The 16,576-nt window shown below is 38.2% G+C and overlaps 1 protein-coding gene across 2 annotated transcripts in view; it reads left to right on the top strand.

Annotated features, from left to right (window-relative positions):
* ZFAND3 (zinc finger AN1-type containing 3) overlaps positions 1–12,517 on the top strand; it is a 102,146-nt gene extending 89,629 nt beyond the window's left edge. For both annotated transcript variants that reach the window (XM_031060605.1, XM_031060599.1), the window contains one exon: positions 9,887–12,517. In XM_031060605.1, coding sequence (XP_030916465.1) covers positions 9,887–10,041 — 155 coding nt within the window. In that variant the 3' untranslated portion in view covers positions 10,042–12,517. The remainder of the gene's footprint in view (positions 1–9,886) is intronic.
* Positions 12,518–16,576: the final 4,059 nt, after the last annotated feature.

Below are 16,576 nucleotides of genomic sequence, written 5' to 3'. Positions count from 1 at the left end.
TTCCCTACATACCTGTATTGTAGTTACAGAAGAATGAAGTGTATCCATAAAGAGAAAGATGATGCAATTTTTTAATTGTCTTGTATGCACAAGAGACACATGGTCTAGTGAACTTGAACATAAAAATCTATCTAAGACTATCTCATATCTTTTCCAGTACCTTTAGGGAAGTATTTGCTCAGTCTCTGAGTCATTTTTTCTTAAGAAAAAAGGACAGATAAGTCACCCTTAAAAATAATTCAAACATGGTTGTCCATATGTTAACAAACAGCTGTACACAAAAGTACTGATTCTACTACTATTTGATATTTGAAGTAGACACAGAAGGCCCAAAAATATGCTATAATAATCTGATTAATCCTGAAGAAACCTTACCAGCTAGTTAACTGACCACAAGGTAAGGCTTAGGTAGGGAGGAATGTGAATTTTGTTGATGAAAGTCTAAGATATTCACAGGAAGAAGTGGGGAAAGAACATAGCCACAACTGCTGCACCAGAACTGGGAGGAGAAAAAGAATAATTGAAAGGAATTGTCTAAATTTGCTTGAAAAGTCAGAATTCTTTCCAGGAGCTAGAGTATTTTTCCCCTAACGAGTGCCCTTAAATAAAATGTTATCTTAGAGGAAAATACCACCTGTGGTCCTAAATTACATAATTCAGTTATAACAAGGTGTTAAAGGTAGGTACTGAGACTTGAGACTAGTTGATGTGGATGTTCTAAGGATATTGATGTCCTAAGGAAATGGCATTGAGATCAATGTGCATCAGTTCACAAAAGTAAAAAGAATCGTATTAGTCTGTGTCAGGGCCTTTTAGTATTAAGTATCACTGGCCTTGGAGGAAAGTTTCAAGAGCTGAGAAACTGCATGAATGGATATTATAATCACATACGAGTATTTAGTAAGTTTTTAAAGGTAATATATTTATTTACTGTATCTTTCTTTATATGTATTGAAATGCAAATACCTTCAGAGGTGTTCAGAGCTGTTAAACATTCCCGAGTTGATGAAAGTGTTGCAAGCTACAGGCACAAGTCATGTATGAGGGTCCTGCCATATTCTGAACAAGCAAGAGCCAGGAATGTTTTGTAAGTCTACACCAAAAGAAAAAAAAAAAAGGGAATAGTGGAAGTGTACATTGCTCTAAGCATTTGTTTTCCTTTGTGGTGTAAATTAGACTTCTGAATGGAGCTCTGTTTTCCTGTGATTAGAAGAAGAATTACTCTTGACATAGATTGCAAGAGGCTATAGTAACAGAAAACTCGCATGGAGCAGAAGGTGTAATCTAAGAGACCCTGAACAGAAGGTGTAAATAAGGAATGAAGACATAAAACACATTTTATTTAGGTTTGAAAGAAGTAGAGCTGCATTTTTCTTGTTTGGCCAGCCAGCCTAGCTGCTCTCAGACTGTAGATCACTATGGTGCAACCTCTACCGAAACTCAGGACATAAGTAATACAACTCAGGAAATAGACTGAAAGTCAAACCTGCAATTGTATTCAGCATGTGATGAAGTCAAAATACATGCAGGATCAGGAGAACTGTTACAATTAATGCCACACATACTGGATGTTAGTACAGACCCTTTCATTATTCATTCCGGTTCTTTATTAGTAGCCTTACCTTTCCTGCATTTTCACTGGGCTAAACAAAATTACGCACATACATTATTGAATCACTAGGTATTGCTTGCTATTTTAATTAACTTTCTGGGTACACTTCAGCTTTTAATTAAATCCTTAGCTTCTGGGAGAAGTGTATAAGCTCAGGTGGGTTTGGTGTAGAGAATTCTGGAAGTACTAAAGCTCACACAGCTCTTTTTAAAGTGTTAAATATTGCACAAGTCCCAGCTCTGACCTTAGGAGAGCTCTGTCATCCACCTGCCATTTCTCAGGACACTTTAATTAAGGTTTCACACCACTCAAATCTAGAGAGTCTATTGCTCAAATCTAAATATGTTGAAACAAATGCTTCTTGATAAGCTGGTATAACCCATGGAAGATCTAATTTTATAGCACTACTAACATTTGTGATAGTGTAACCCGTTAGTACAGGTTACCTCTACTTCATTAGCTGCCTTGGACACTAGGAGGCCTTTTTGACATAATTCTGTTTTTTTTTTTACTGTGCATTCTGTTCTTTGGATTCATTTTCCCACATAGCCTTGTGAAACTAGGAATGATTTGGGAGGTGCAGTATTATTTCAGTGTGTTCTTGGTCATGCAAATGTGGCAATGAATATTCTTTTTACAAGTGTAGCAGTGATACTAATTCCTCTTGAATGTGCCATTGCAAAATCACACAATTGTTTAAATAAGGAAACTCTTCATCTACCTAAAGTCTAAACTTTTAATTTTGAACCTTACTTTTCCCCTCCTTCAAAAAAGTTCATCATTTATGTTCATTATCTGATACCTCACTTGATGCTGTAAGTTGTTTGGAGCAAAATGGTTTCTCCAAATATTCTCTTGTTAAATTAAACTTTAACCAGTTTTGATTATTTGGGAGTTTTTTCCCTGCCTTTGTGTTTCAACAATCACACAAGTCTTTGGTGAAAAATGTTTCTTCCAGTTATATCAACAGATTACATGAAAAATTAAAATACTAATTTCTGGGAAGTTGCATCTTTATCACAGATGAACTGGGACCAGAGCCCAGTTCTGCAGAGATTACACAAGAGCAGTGACCCAACAGTTGTGGTGGCTGGAGAGTGAGGCTGTGGTGTCGCAGCTGCGGCTTGTGCCTGACTGCTGTGGGTGAAAGCTGAGACCAAAAGCCAGGGACAGTGTATAAGGTCAGAAGGGGAGCCTACAGATGCCATTGTCACCACTGGGTAAGTCAGTGACCTCTGAGGTATAAAGCACTTTAGAAGTGAGTATTGATTGCATGGTGTATCTGTGGGAGTATTCCTGGACCTGAATTGTTCTGATAGTCTGTCCCCAGTAGATAACAGCCTTAACTTACAAATCTATTGTGGGTGAAGAAGTTGTGATGTGGAAGTGTTTACTCTCAAATGCATGAGTTCTGTACAGAAGAAAAATATCTGGTCCAAATCAAATTCTTTAACCACCATCTTCTTCTGGTGCGTGATGGAACTGGGACACAATCTTGACTAGAGACCTGCAGTACTCAGTCAGTCAGACTTGACCCATAGCAAACATTTGTTAATGGCAACTTACTATTACAAAGTAGATGTGCTGTATTTATGACTTTGACTTTGATTAGGGATTATTTGAAATTCAGAAATAATTTCCTGAAAACCTCAGCTCTGTTCCTAAACATTTTCCCTACTTCTCTGGGATTAGTGTTCACTACAGCAGAAGTTAAGAATCAAGTCTAGAAGAGATCCATATCTTAATTTTTTCCACTCCAAATACAGTGTCTTCAAAGAAACAGGGAAACTTTGAGTTGTTCTTCTTAGTTCAAAAAACAAGGAATACAGTAGTGCCTTGTGTAGGACCTCCTTAAGAATTGTTGATCCAAAAAATTCAAATCAACAATTCCAAGAATTGTTGATCCAAAACATTTATTGCTCTGTCCTGAAGTGATATGAATTCTCTGTTTAAAACCTGTCATGTTCAATGTAGGAAAAAATAGTTTGACATCTTTCTGTGCAAGTAGTCAGATAAATAGGAAAGTGTATTTGAAATTAGCACGAACTGGGATAAAACACATTTTGTTTGCAGGGTCTCCACAGTGCCAAACTGCATTTCTTGTGTGCTCCCTAAAGCAGCTTCCCAAGCTTGTGATCTTAAAGGAAATAGACAGAAAACAACTTTGAAACACAGGTTATATATGACCCAACTTGGAAATACAGTCTTTTCCTTGCAGTTGGAAGAATTCTTGCAGAATATTTACCTGTCCAGTGGCTGTTACAGTATTATGTCCTCTCTCTTTCATTCATTTATGTCCTCACTTCTTCCATTCACTTCTTGGGCAGTCCTTTCCACAAATGCTTTTTCTGTCTCTAATGCACATTGCTTTACCCTCTTTATGGCAGAGAGCAAAATAGAGGAAGAACAGAAAAAAAATTCTTATTCCTTTTTTTCTCCTAAGTATAAAACCAGTAGTAGAAATACAAAATGAATCTGTAGGCTCTCATGAACACTCTTATGTAGCACCAGAGATATCACAGAGCTATATGCTTCCAGCATGAAACCTGAGATTATCACTGACTGAGAGCAGGAGGGAAGTCCCAGAGTGCCCATCCAGTCCCAGGGACAGATTGCCAAAGTAAAAGAAACATTCTAAGGTGTCTTACGCCACCTCTTTCCTTTTCCTCTCTTTGATTCAGCTATTGATCATTTTGGTAGTTGTGAGTAGGTATCAATGATCTGTATGAAGAAGAAAATATTGTAAATTAAGTTGTGCAATGATCATAGCAAATGGTTAGAAAAATAAGTTAATAGGAAAAGTACACTTCATCCTCCTGTATGTTTTGTGAACCTTTTACAGCTGTGTGCTGTTTGTGAAGATTCATGGAACTGAAGTGCTTTGAGAGGGCAGTGCTTAAGACAATGTGCCTTGATATTTAGAGACTTCTAACTTTGAGCACCTAGAGGTTAACACTCCCCATCCACTCAAATTGGAGTGGAAATTATAGAAAGGACTACCTCAATTTTGTGGACTTTTAATAAGTACATCTGTCTGATTAAAAAGCTTCATCATACTGTGACGTGCTCCTCTTTCCCCTTGGAAATGAATGACAAGATTCCCAGCCAAGTTATTCTGAGGTACTCATCACTTTGTCAAAGTCCATGTCAACTTACAAAGCTGGGAAAGAGAAACAGGAGAGTTTAGTTCACTTATTTCCAAAACCTCGTTGTTTAGCTTTGTGAAATTTGGTTTGGTTATACAGAAAATATCAGTAAACCTGAAATTTCCTTGAGTTGTGTAATGAAAGCTGACAATGCTAGTGCAGAGCATTCCCACAGAACAGAGAGGAGAGATAATTAGAGTAGGTGCAAGAATGGAGCTGTCTAAAAGAGAATAATACCAGCTACCAGCAAACTGGAATATATTTCTATTGCTTACGCAGTGCGTCGAGCTGCCCTGGAAGCTTTGCCTGGCTGGACTACAGCGCACAGTCCCATCTTTCCATTACTGTGTGTTCTTGCTAAACAGCCTCCAGAACACAGGGGAGAATGCTGGGTCATACTGCACTTCTCAGGTGCTGAAGCCTTTAGGATCTTGCTTTGTGTCTTGGTAGCTATTGTTCTGCTCTTCCAGTAATTTCTTGCCTATTTCATGTCTTTAAAAAAAACCAAAACATTCCTTTCCACACTTACTTATAAACAGTTTTATTGTTAGTATAATTTGCAACACATTAGATCATCTTTCCAGTTGGAAGGGCTATGGGGGAGATGCATAAATGTTGTTTTGGGCGTGAATGGTGTGGAGTTGTTTTGAACAATGCAGCAGCATGAGCTGATCTTCTCTGCTGGCTCATCTGCCTGGTTTGGCTGTGCTGTGTGATAGCCTGCAGATATGTTTTGTTTAAAGAGATGTTAAAATCTGTTCTTGAACAGAAATCTGCTTGTAGACTCATGCAATACCTTGTTAGATAATACCTTGGGTGTATTTAGTTTTCTTCTAATCTTACACAGTTTGCTTCTAACCTTTGGTAGAGAATTTTTGCAGTATCTTCAACTCTTAAGTCACAAGGTATTTTTAAATTCTGTTTGAACATCTGTTGATTAAAATTTCAAATTTGCAAGAGAAGTAAAATATCTTGTGAAGAATGTGAAGTCAAAGCACACAGCACAGAATTCTGCACAGGATTATGTCTGTGTCATTACTAGGACTGCTTTTGAATAGGCTTTGTATAGGGCTCTATACAAACATAGGTTATTTATGAAATGAAATTTGGAAATGGTGTAAGCTGCAAGTTCTGACAGTTCTGAACTTCTGCCTGTTGACTTGGGAATGAAAATAATAAATACTGATCCTAATGGATAGGTAAGATGATTTTTAAGTATCAGAAGCTCAGGGTTTTATGGTAATGTTACTTCACTTTCTTTTACCTACCAGTGGGAGTTTCTTTGAATGTATCAGAAGGGTTCACTGTAGCATAGAAGGCTAAACCTTCAGAGCAGTTGGTGCCTGCAATGAAAGGATAAATGTCTAGAGTGAACAATTAAGATGATTGATGGTACTGGGTAATGAAGGGCTTTGCCTTTCCATGTCAGCAGTGATACTTGAACGGCTCAGCCTTCAGTAACTCAAAAATGTACCAGGGCTCTTGAGTGTAGCAATGAAAAAAAGGCAGTTGTTTTTCATTACCCACACACAGCATGCTGTAGGTCTGTGATAACTCTCTGGTCTGGAATATGGAAGCTTAGTCTGTTTTCTGTTCTCTCCAATATCCCTTTCCCATCAGGTTCCTCAGGAACGATGAAAGCAGCTTCATAGTTGCTGGTGTGCAGTCTTGGGCTTCCTTTGAGTGACTCCTCTGTAATGCAGGGATGGTGCTCTGCTTTATGGCTTTAGCCATTTTTGCTCTGGTGAAATGGAAGTGAATTTTTTTTATGATGTATTTTGTAGAAGTTTCTGTGGTGCTCAGAGGAGCAAAAATGTTTTGAGGCACTATATAATGTTTTTCCAAGATGTTTGCATTAGAGACCTGGGGAGTGGGTGATTCATAGTTTACTTCTAACATCAGAAAACAATTGCAGAGCTGTGAGATGTATTATTACATTTACTAGATTGAAATTTTCTGCACTGGGAGTGGAGGTCTGGCATGTTTTAGGTTGATGACTTGGGCAAATGAACTTCAGTTGGCAGATGGATTCCCTTTTGCAATGCTCTTTACACTAGTTATTTGTTTTGGCTTTTAGTTATAGTGTGCTAAAAAGAAGCATTTCTGCAGTAAATTCCTTTACGAGAAACAACCTGTATTTGATACCATCCCATAATGAACTTAACAGCATATACACTGCAGGAGTTCATTCATCTAACCTGCTTTATAACCATAGAAGCAGAGTTCTCAGGAGAAAAGGTTTCACCTCTAAATATGGGTTGGCATTAGGGATCAAAATACAGATGCATCTGTTGGCCTTCTGCCCCAGTACACACAAGTCAGTAATAGAACTGCTGTAAAATCTGATGGCCTTGATGCAGCTCAGGCATTTGTGCACGTGCAGAGCACAGAGTGTCCCTTCTGATTTTCAAACCATTGAAGAAACAAGGAGTGAATACACCAGTAATAACCTAATTGAATATACCCATTCTGAACTAATGAAAAAATGTTCAGAACTAGTGTCACTCAGTTAGTTGCTGAATAACAGTGTTTTAAAGGCCTTTAAATTTTAAATAAAACCTACAAAAAAACAAATTCCAATCTTTAAAGTGACTTCCGCATTTGTAGCAATGATACTAAAGATCTGAATTCTCTTTTTGGAAATGGAGCTTCCAGGAGATCTGAATTGCTAATTCAACCAGACTAAGACCCATTCCATGAATCAGCCAATATATGCAGAACTATTTTCGTAACATTCAAAATGAGCTTGGGTATTCTTTCATTAGATACTATCTGTTCTAATTAGCAGTGCATATTTAAATATATATATATGCATATATTAATAACAGGTTTAGATCACTTAGTTGCTGAAATTAGACATACTATTCCCATACTCTGGGAAAAATGAAAATCACTTGCCATTTTTTTGTGGACAGTTACTGAAACTTTGTTCAAGAATGCATAAAAAAATTCTTGATGAACAGAAAAAGATTAAAGGAATATCATGAAGCTGTGCTGGTCTGCACGAGGCTTTGTAGAAGGGGAAGAAATGGGACAATTGAAAGGTCATGTTCAAAAGTGATAAATCATGTGGCATATGAACTTCCTTAATGCATTTACAGAATTGTCAAAGGGTCTTGGTGAAGCAGTGCAGAAAATGGTATAAATTTTCAAGACTTCTTTTCGGTAACATTAGATGGCATTTCTGCATATGCTTGTTAAACATTTGGAAAGGATCTGTAAAACTGCCAGGATTTAAAACAAGTTTTTATTTAGAAGGGGCTGATACACCTCCTGCCCAATCCATATCTTTGTGTCTTACGTCTCCTTCTTAGACATTCATTGCAAATGAGATGATGAACTTGATTTTTGAGCTCATCCAGGTAGGTATTTATGATTCTTATACCTGCAGTGGACTTTGGTTCAGCAATTTGATATCTTATTTCAAGAAATAAGGGAAGCCTTCAGACCCTACTTTCTGTGAGAGAGAACTGAGTGAAATGCCTGTTCAGTATTGGCACTATAGTCCAGGGATATTTTCATTTTAACAATCAGACCTTGAATTTTTGGCACCTCAGGAAAGATATTTGTCACATTTGTGTGTGGTATGACCCAGACTGAGATTGAAGTGGAGGCAATGATCACAAGGGGTGAGATACATAGCAATTCAATCTGCATGTTTCCATACATATTTCTGAATTATACATACCAATACGGAAAACTTGTCCTTTTGGCTTTGTTCCTAGAACTGGGCTTCAAAGCCAGACACAGATAATAGCTGCGTCTTTTCATAGCCTGGTGCTACTGAAACAAAGCGCAAAGATAAATCAATTTTTCTTCACTTTTTAAAAATAATTCCATGTATGACACTTTTCCCCTCTCTGTTTTCTTAACAATCACTCTAATATAAAGATAGCAAGTTGTTCTCTCCAGCAATTGATATCTTATAGTCCAGGAACTTAACTTACTTCACACACATATTCTCATATATACGTGTGATATATGAGTGTTTGTGTATATGCACAAAACACTCCCCAATCATTCACTCACTCATTTTTATCCTTTTCCATCTCTCAAATATTATAATTTTGTGGGTTGAATATCTTCTGAGCATTTAAGGAGTAGCAGTCATGTAAAGCTTTCAAGTAAGAGGCAGAGTGTTAGTCTTTGCACCATCAGGCAGGAAAAATATCCCAGCATAGGCAATATTACATGAACCATACTTGGTTTGGTATACAGTGGACTGGTGGGCCCTGTATCTGTGTGACTTCTCCCTCCTGTAGCATCCACTGCTATTTTACATTCATTTTGGAGGTGGGAAATTTGAGACAGTTTCTTTACTGTTACAAAGTGTTAGGGACAAAGAAGGAAAAAGCTGATTTCCTTTGTAGACTAGAAAGTGGTGGCTATGGCAGATGCCCTCCTCACCTGCAGGGAAAAGTCTTGGCATGTTTCTAAGTCACATGCTTCCTGGAAAGCTGAGTAACATTGAGGAGCTTTAGACAAAGAGACAATAACCTCAACTTCTTAGCTACAGAGTGAAGTGGTATGCCATGTCCCTGTGACAAATGCCTGTTCCCCCCTGTGGTTAGTGACAGAATGGTTCGTGGGGAGAAGCTTCTGAAGACCGGGATAGCAAAGGAGCAGTGAACTCTCCGGCCATCACTGCCAACACTGGCAGTGAGGAGGAAGAAAGGTGCTTAAATTTAACAGTTCTGACTTGAAAATCTGCTTGGGAGCTCACCCTAGAGTACCATAGGTGTGAGTTTCAGAAATGACAACAAAGCCCACTCAAAAGTAGGAAAGATTTCAGCAAAGGTGATTAAAACCCAAAAGCATTAGCTTAGTTACTATGTAGACATAGGTAGCCTAGATGATTTTGGAGGTTTCCTGTAGAGGATGAGAGGATGGCAAAAAAGTCATAAATCTTCTATGACTTGAGCTTTGGTACTGTATTGATAAATTCTCAGCAAAAGGCACTAAATTATCAAATATTTGTTACCCTGTAAGAAAATAAGTAAAAGCTTTAAACTGGTGAGACTTTTTGAGAACCGAGTAATCCCCTAGTAGAGGGGGGTTACTCGTGGTTCAGGTGAGATGCCACCTGTGTAAGCAGTCCCTAACCGTGTCTCCTGTCTCCCTCTGGCAGGTTACGTGTTCTGCATGTTGCACCGCCTGCCCGAACAGCACGACTGCACGTTTGACCACATGGGCCGCGGACGCGAGGAGGCCATCATGAAAATGGTGAAACTGGATCGGAAAGTAGGGAGATCTTGCCAACGCATTGGCGAAGGATGTTCCTGAGTGCAAGACTGCAACCAAATGCTGTTCTCTTAGTTCACTAATGTTAGCCTTATTTAGGACAAAGTCAGCCAGACACCTTGTACTAGGCAAGTTTCAGACTACAGCCAATCAGTTTCCTTCCTTTAGCCAACCGTCCTGGTACTGTAGTTTAGGGATTGATGGTGGTTGAAATCTATCTCTGGCTGGTTACTAAGGTGCCTGCTAGCCACCGTATAAAAATAAAACATGAAGAAATATTATTTTTGAGTATGGCTAGTGGATTTAAACAAAGCAAGAAAAATCCAAAGGCTTCTGTTATTGCTGGAGTCACTGTAAAAGCCTTATGCTGGAAACATTCCAGCTGCAGAGTTAAAACAAATAGTTGTATAGAAGCTGGTGTAAAAAAAAGTTTGCTATGCACATGGCTTTCGGACAAACTGTTTAATGTGCAGCCTTTCACCTCTTCACTGCTACTGAATCCTGAGGAGGTGAAATACTACTCAGAGCAGCAACTGCAGCTGCTTAAGCCCAGAAGACCTGACTGGTCACTCGTGCCTTCATCGCATGTGGCTTTTGAGTTAGGCAGTGTCACCAGCATCAGGGATTCTGTTGGGGCAGGAACACCTTTCCGGTTCTTCCCAGGAAGCCAAAAAGAAAGGGGAACAGAGATTCTTATGAAAAATTTTTATATGTATCTTACTATAAAGAACCTATCAGGGTTTGTTTTTTTTTTTTCCTTCTTTTTTTTCTTTCTTCTCTGTTAAATTATGATCTCTCTTTAAAGCCAACTCCATCCTGGAGCAGTAAATGGTGCATAACTTTTTACATGGCATCCACAGAGATTCTATGCGTTGTGTGAACAGATTCCACATACCTTGAGCAGTGCAGCCATTCCCACTGGCCGAAACCTGATTGGCTCTTGTTTGCCTTTTGCTAAGTGCAGGTATCTGATAATTGATCAAATAAGGCTAATTCACAGCACAGTAGCCATGGCTGGATTCTACAGACTGACTTTCTGTAGCTAGACTTACATATTGGGGAAAAAAGGACATTTTGTAGCAAACGGAATTCAGTAACAGTATTGGGGAACAACCCGTAAAACAAACGCCCTTTGTCAGAGTGAGTTCGTGTTCCTCACGTTCAGAGTGTCAATGAGATAATCAAAGGGGCTCCACCAGCCCTCCTTCTATGCAGCTGAACGCGCCCAGGAAAATGCTTGCCCACAAAGTGAGTATAGCGAGTGGATGTGAATGCATGACCTGGATCTGGTCAGAGCCTTGGTTCTGTGTTACGGTGTGTCACGCTGAGCTGAGCCGAGCCGCACCAGCTTTGCCACTTTGGAAGCATAAAAGCAAACACCATAACCAGGCTGTCTCCTGCTGCACACAGGGCTTCTGCAGGTAAAAGTGATTCGTGCCCATGTCGCCCAGCTTAATCCTGAGTGAGTTTAACTTCACAGTCGATTAGTGAGTTATTAACAATGGGTACATTTGTAAGAAAACCTGAGGGAGGGATTGACTTTGTCTCATCTTCAAATACTGGGCAGATGTGAAACATTGGGGGTGAAGTAACCTGTCACTTGGAAAACCCCAGCTTGTATGAGTCATCCTCCATTCTACTTGTTACAGGTAATTAACTCCTTATAGGCCAAATTATACTGTTACTTTGGTAGCCAGTTAGGTACATTTAACAATTAGACAACTAATGAAAAAAAGAATACATATATATATACACACACATATATATATGTTTCTCCACACACACATTCAGCATCTGACTGTATTGGCATTAACCATTAAGCAAATCAGAAGTGTCCCATCATTATAAATGCAAGCTGTCTGGAAGGCAAGCTGGTTTTTTTTTCTTTGTTCTTATTCAAGAATATGAACCAGCAGCAAAAGCTTCTGTAATGGGCTACATTTTCAGGAAGTGGTCCTGGTGAGAGGGACTGTCCAAGGATATTATTTACATTTGCCATGAGGAGTTTAAGAAAAACATGGATTTTGGCGGCTGCTGTGATACGCACTTTCTTTTCCTACAAAATCCTATCCTAGCATTTGATGGGCATTCTGATTGATACACAAGACTTTTCTGCATTAATACTGAAGATGCTATTTTGTCCCTCCTTAATATTCTCTTTAATCTCGTTACAAGTGCACAGATGGTTTCAAGGTGGCTCTTGAGAGGACACTACTTAAAGTTCATGTGAATTATGGACAATGTTCACTTTAAACAAAAAGTTGGGGAGGGGGTTGTTCCTTTGCAGTATCTGTTCTGTGAAGTTTGTTAAACGTAAAGAAAGCTTAAGTTCTTGTATCTTAAAAGAAGATCTTATTTAACCCTTTTGTGTTCTAGATTTACTTACACATGTAGCCTAGAGCTCAGTTTTAGTTTAACATTGTGAAAATATTAAAAGAATCTTGTAACTTTATTCTTTTTCCTCATGCTAAAAAAAAATTAAACCAATCAGATTAAAGTTTGAAGTCCTTTCTGCCTATTCAACAGGTCTTGCTATTTTGCACCATTTCTATTGTAAATTCATGTAAGAAATACAAATGGGGAAAAGACCAAGGTTAGGTCAGTAACTTCAAGCTGAATTTACAATTGGTGAAGGGTGGACAGGATTTTATGCAGGTTTGGAAGGGAAGGATAGTATTTCTACTGGGTTTGAATTGAGGGTTTTGTTTTGTAAGCAAATCTGCTGTAGCCAGTTTGGTCCATTTAATTTTGAGGTTAGATACAGTAATCAAAGGAATAAGTTGTGCATAGTCTTCAAGTCAAATGCATACTGTACACTGTAGCACTGGCACTAAAATGTCTTAAATGTTCTTTCATGCACTTTGACAGCTTCACCTAGAGTAGCTGTATTCCAAATCAGAATGAGCTATATTCATAATGGATAAACAGAGGAATAACTATTGTTTCTTAAACATTTAGATGCTAAAAACACAAGGCTAATTAAAAACCCCATAATTTATTGTATTAGAGGGAGAGAGAATGTGTAATTAATCGTTTTTAAAAGATTTGAAAATCGTTTGGAATTGAAATTGTGCCTGATTCATGGCTCACATTCACCCATTTTTTCCCTCAAGTTCCTATGGTACTTTAAATGATAAAACTGCATGATTCTTGAACAAGATTGTTAGCGTGCGGGGACATATAATCACACAGGCAATTATATGTAGGTGCTTTTATTAAGAGCTCTGGCAATCAGGGGCGCTTTCGCCTCAGATCTGATCCCACCATACATTGAAGAGGAACAGGTTTTTATATTCTATCGTTATATAACTTACATGTTAATTATTAAACTTATATTGTTCTATTGTATACATAGATTTTTAGCTAAACATAGCTCTCTTAAGTTCCCAGTGTAGTTTCTCATGATTCTTCCTATGATTATATAATAATTATATTTAATTACTAAACAATCATCACATCTAACAATTATATCATTTATCGTACTGCTTACGTGAATGCACTGATCTGAGAAAACACAAAGCCTAACATTTTCAGAATCTATCTTTAGCATTTTCCAAGGTCCCACTATCAAGATGGCTGTGTTCTAGTAAAGGTAAGTTACATAAAACAGCTCTGCCTTTTCATCAAGTTTCAAACCTGTGTCTAGGTGTGAGCCAGGGCTTTAGGAAAAATAAGACTTGCCTGGGAATGTCGCTGTGCACCTGTTCTGTTTCAAGCAGCTCCGTGTCTTGACTCAGCAGCAGCACATCTGTAACATGAGGTACCTGAGAACATGAACTGCTCTTCAGTAGTGCACAGGAAACACCCTGAAAAGAGTCCTGGTGCAATTCCAGCAATTCAGAAGTTATATTAGCTGCTTTTATTAACTCAATGGCAGGTGATAAATACATTCAAAACTTAAATTTTGCATGACTTTTGGACAAATTGCAGTCCCCTGGCCTAGTGAATACAACGTCCTCTTTATATTTGGCTTTGTACTCACTGTGGTGTTCAGTTCATTGTGTAATCAGCAGTTCCTTCTGTGATTATGCTACATCTTAGATATAAATCTCTAGGGGATAAAAGGACTTTTTTTTAATCTTACAATGATTATTTCAGTACACTCACCAGGGAGGAAACTGAAATTAACTGTGTCATAAAAATAGAGATTTTATAATAGACTCCAAGAAGTATACCAGTGTAGTATCTGACAGCACCTGTCCTCACAGTCAATGTGTAGACAGTTAAGTGCCCTGACAAATTGTAGCATTCTCTTTGTTGTATTGTAGTTACTGATATTGTCCATCACCAGAGGAACAGCCAAGAGAAGGTCTAAGCAAAGTAATCCCTTAATGTAACAATGAGCTTGTAGCCAGTTCACACTAGAAATAAATTCATATTCTCCTGGAAACTTTTCTGCCTAGAAAACCAATGGAAACATTTAAGACTGCACTTTTTAAAATTAACTGTATTTATTTGTACCAGATGTTTATCTCATTACTCAAATACATTATTTGAATTCTGCATAAAGAACAAAAATAACATATCTGGTTCAACACAAAGGCTGTGATGGCAAGAGCTGCTGTGTAAGGATGTAGTTTTAGTATAACCAGTTCATAAGATTGTGGTTAGTTAAGGCTGCATCTGTACATACTTTACTACAAAGGGATAACAGTGAAAAAAGAGTGTATAAGATTAAACTGCTCAAAAGTATTTGCAGTGTACATTTTACATGGTGAACTGGTGCAATAATGGGCTTTATTTCTCGCTATCAGCAGCTGTTGTGGGAGAACAAATGTCACTGCTGCTGGAAAGAGCCACTCTTACATAATGTTCCTGATATACATCAGTGAGAGGGACTCTTCTTCATCTTCATTAATTTTTTTTGTTGAAGCAGTCAGCATGTGCAGCTGGGCATTTGAAAGTAGTTCTGCTTGAATGTTCCTCTTTTTGGCTTTTCAGTATTCCCCACTGAAAAAAACCCCATCAACTTCACTGTTCTTACAAGTCCCTGCACGTTAGTTCAAGCAGATTAAAATACAGGTGTTGGTCTACAGAAGTGATTACCTCCTTGTATTTTACTGCAGTGGCAGCCTCTTTCTTCAGTTAACTGAAACATAATGCAAACACAATTCACCTGTTCTGGATTTTGGGCTGTGAGGATTTTGAACTTCAGTTCTATGATTCTGTTCACAAATCTTCCCATAAACTCTGCATGCTTCATCTTCCATTCTGAAGTTAAGGACAAAAGAAGGCATAAAAACAGGATGCAGAGGATGGCAAAGTGACAAATGCTTAGTGATCACATCCACCTTGCTCTTCAAGTCAGACTGGATCATGGAATAGCAAAGAAGCAGGTAATTACTTGCCAAACAGCACCACGTTTTTTCACTTGGTACTACAGAAAACCATTTTGCTTTATGTTTGTGACTATACCTGTGTAGAGTTTGTCTGAGTCAATTCTGCAACAGATGTTATATGCAAAGAAATGAAACAGCACCATCATAATAGGAAAACAGTTTTGATGGATTATTTAGTAATAACTACATATTTTGCTACTGGACCTTCCTGTTTCGCAATATGCTGCTATTTTCTTTGGAAGAAAAACAAGCAGAACTTTATAAGACTAACTGTAAATTATTTCAAATGCAGTACATGCATCTGAAGCATTAGGAAAAGATTACTGAAATTATATATAGTTTTTAAAGATGATGATGATGACAACTGCATCCTCTAACAAAAGGGTTTTGTTCTTCACATAGTTGCAAATGTTGATAGCAGTGGTTTAACCATAAGCAGAATGTTCCTTTCTGCTAGGTTTGTGCAAAGCCAGTAACATGCAGTAGGATGCTCTGAGTTAATAACTTGTAGCACGGTGCAGTGACTGTGTAAGTAATGAGAATAAAATTATAGAGACCTACTCCTGTCTGTGGCTCTCCGTTCACACAAAAGGACAGGTAACACCCACTGTTTCTTTGTTGCTTAGTCCCCTTCATTCTTTTCTGAGTCGCAGACGACACTTTCCTTCCCTCTACCAGCATGCTCAAGGAAGATGGAAAACCAAATTCTAACTAAAGGTTATTTAGAAGAAAAAAAAAAAAGTTGATATCTCTGATGGCAAAGTATTGAAGTTATATGGATATCAGAGATGCAACTCCAGACAGAGCTCTCCTTAGGGTTTTGGGAAGGAACACTTGGAAATTTTGGGGTGTCATTATCTTTGCAGAATGTTTAGGGTCTCTTTGAATCAGAAAACTAATCCTAATAAAATCCTAAAAAAATAAAGAAAAGCACAGCATTGTATCTTCCTTTGAAAGGGGTCTGCATGATCAGCACTGCTGCTTTAAGCCAGCTCAATGAAAAGTTCATTGTTGAGTCTTGAAATACCCAGTCTCATCTCTCTGCTTTTCAAAGGAGCACATAAATGCAAGACTCTTAGAGGAGGGAGGGAAGAGTGTGAGCTAAAGCTAAGCTAAATTAATTCTTCATTCTAACAATAATTTGTCTTTTTTCCCCACCTCCTCCTTCTGCAGTGTTTACACTACATTTGCTTTAGATTCCTGGAAGTTTCAGCTACACCAGTTTCTGGAGAAGTCTT

This window comes from Geospiza fortis, unplaced genomic scaffold, assembly GCF_000277835.1.
Source record: "Geospiza fortis unplaced genomic scaffold, GeoFor_1.0 scaffold41, whole genome shotgun sequence".
NCBI classification, from domain to species: domain Eukaryota; kingdom Metazoa; phylum Chordata; class Aves; order Passeriformes; family Thraupidae; genus Geospiza; species Geospiza fortis.
This window is presented reverse-complemented; position numbering and strand designations above follow the sequence as displayed.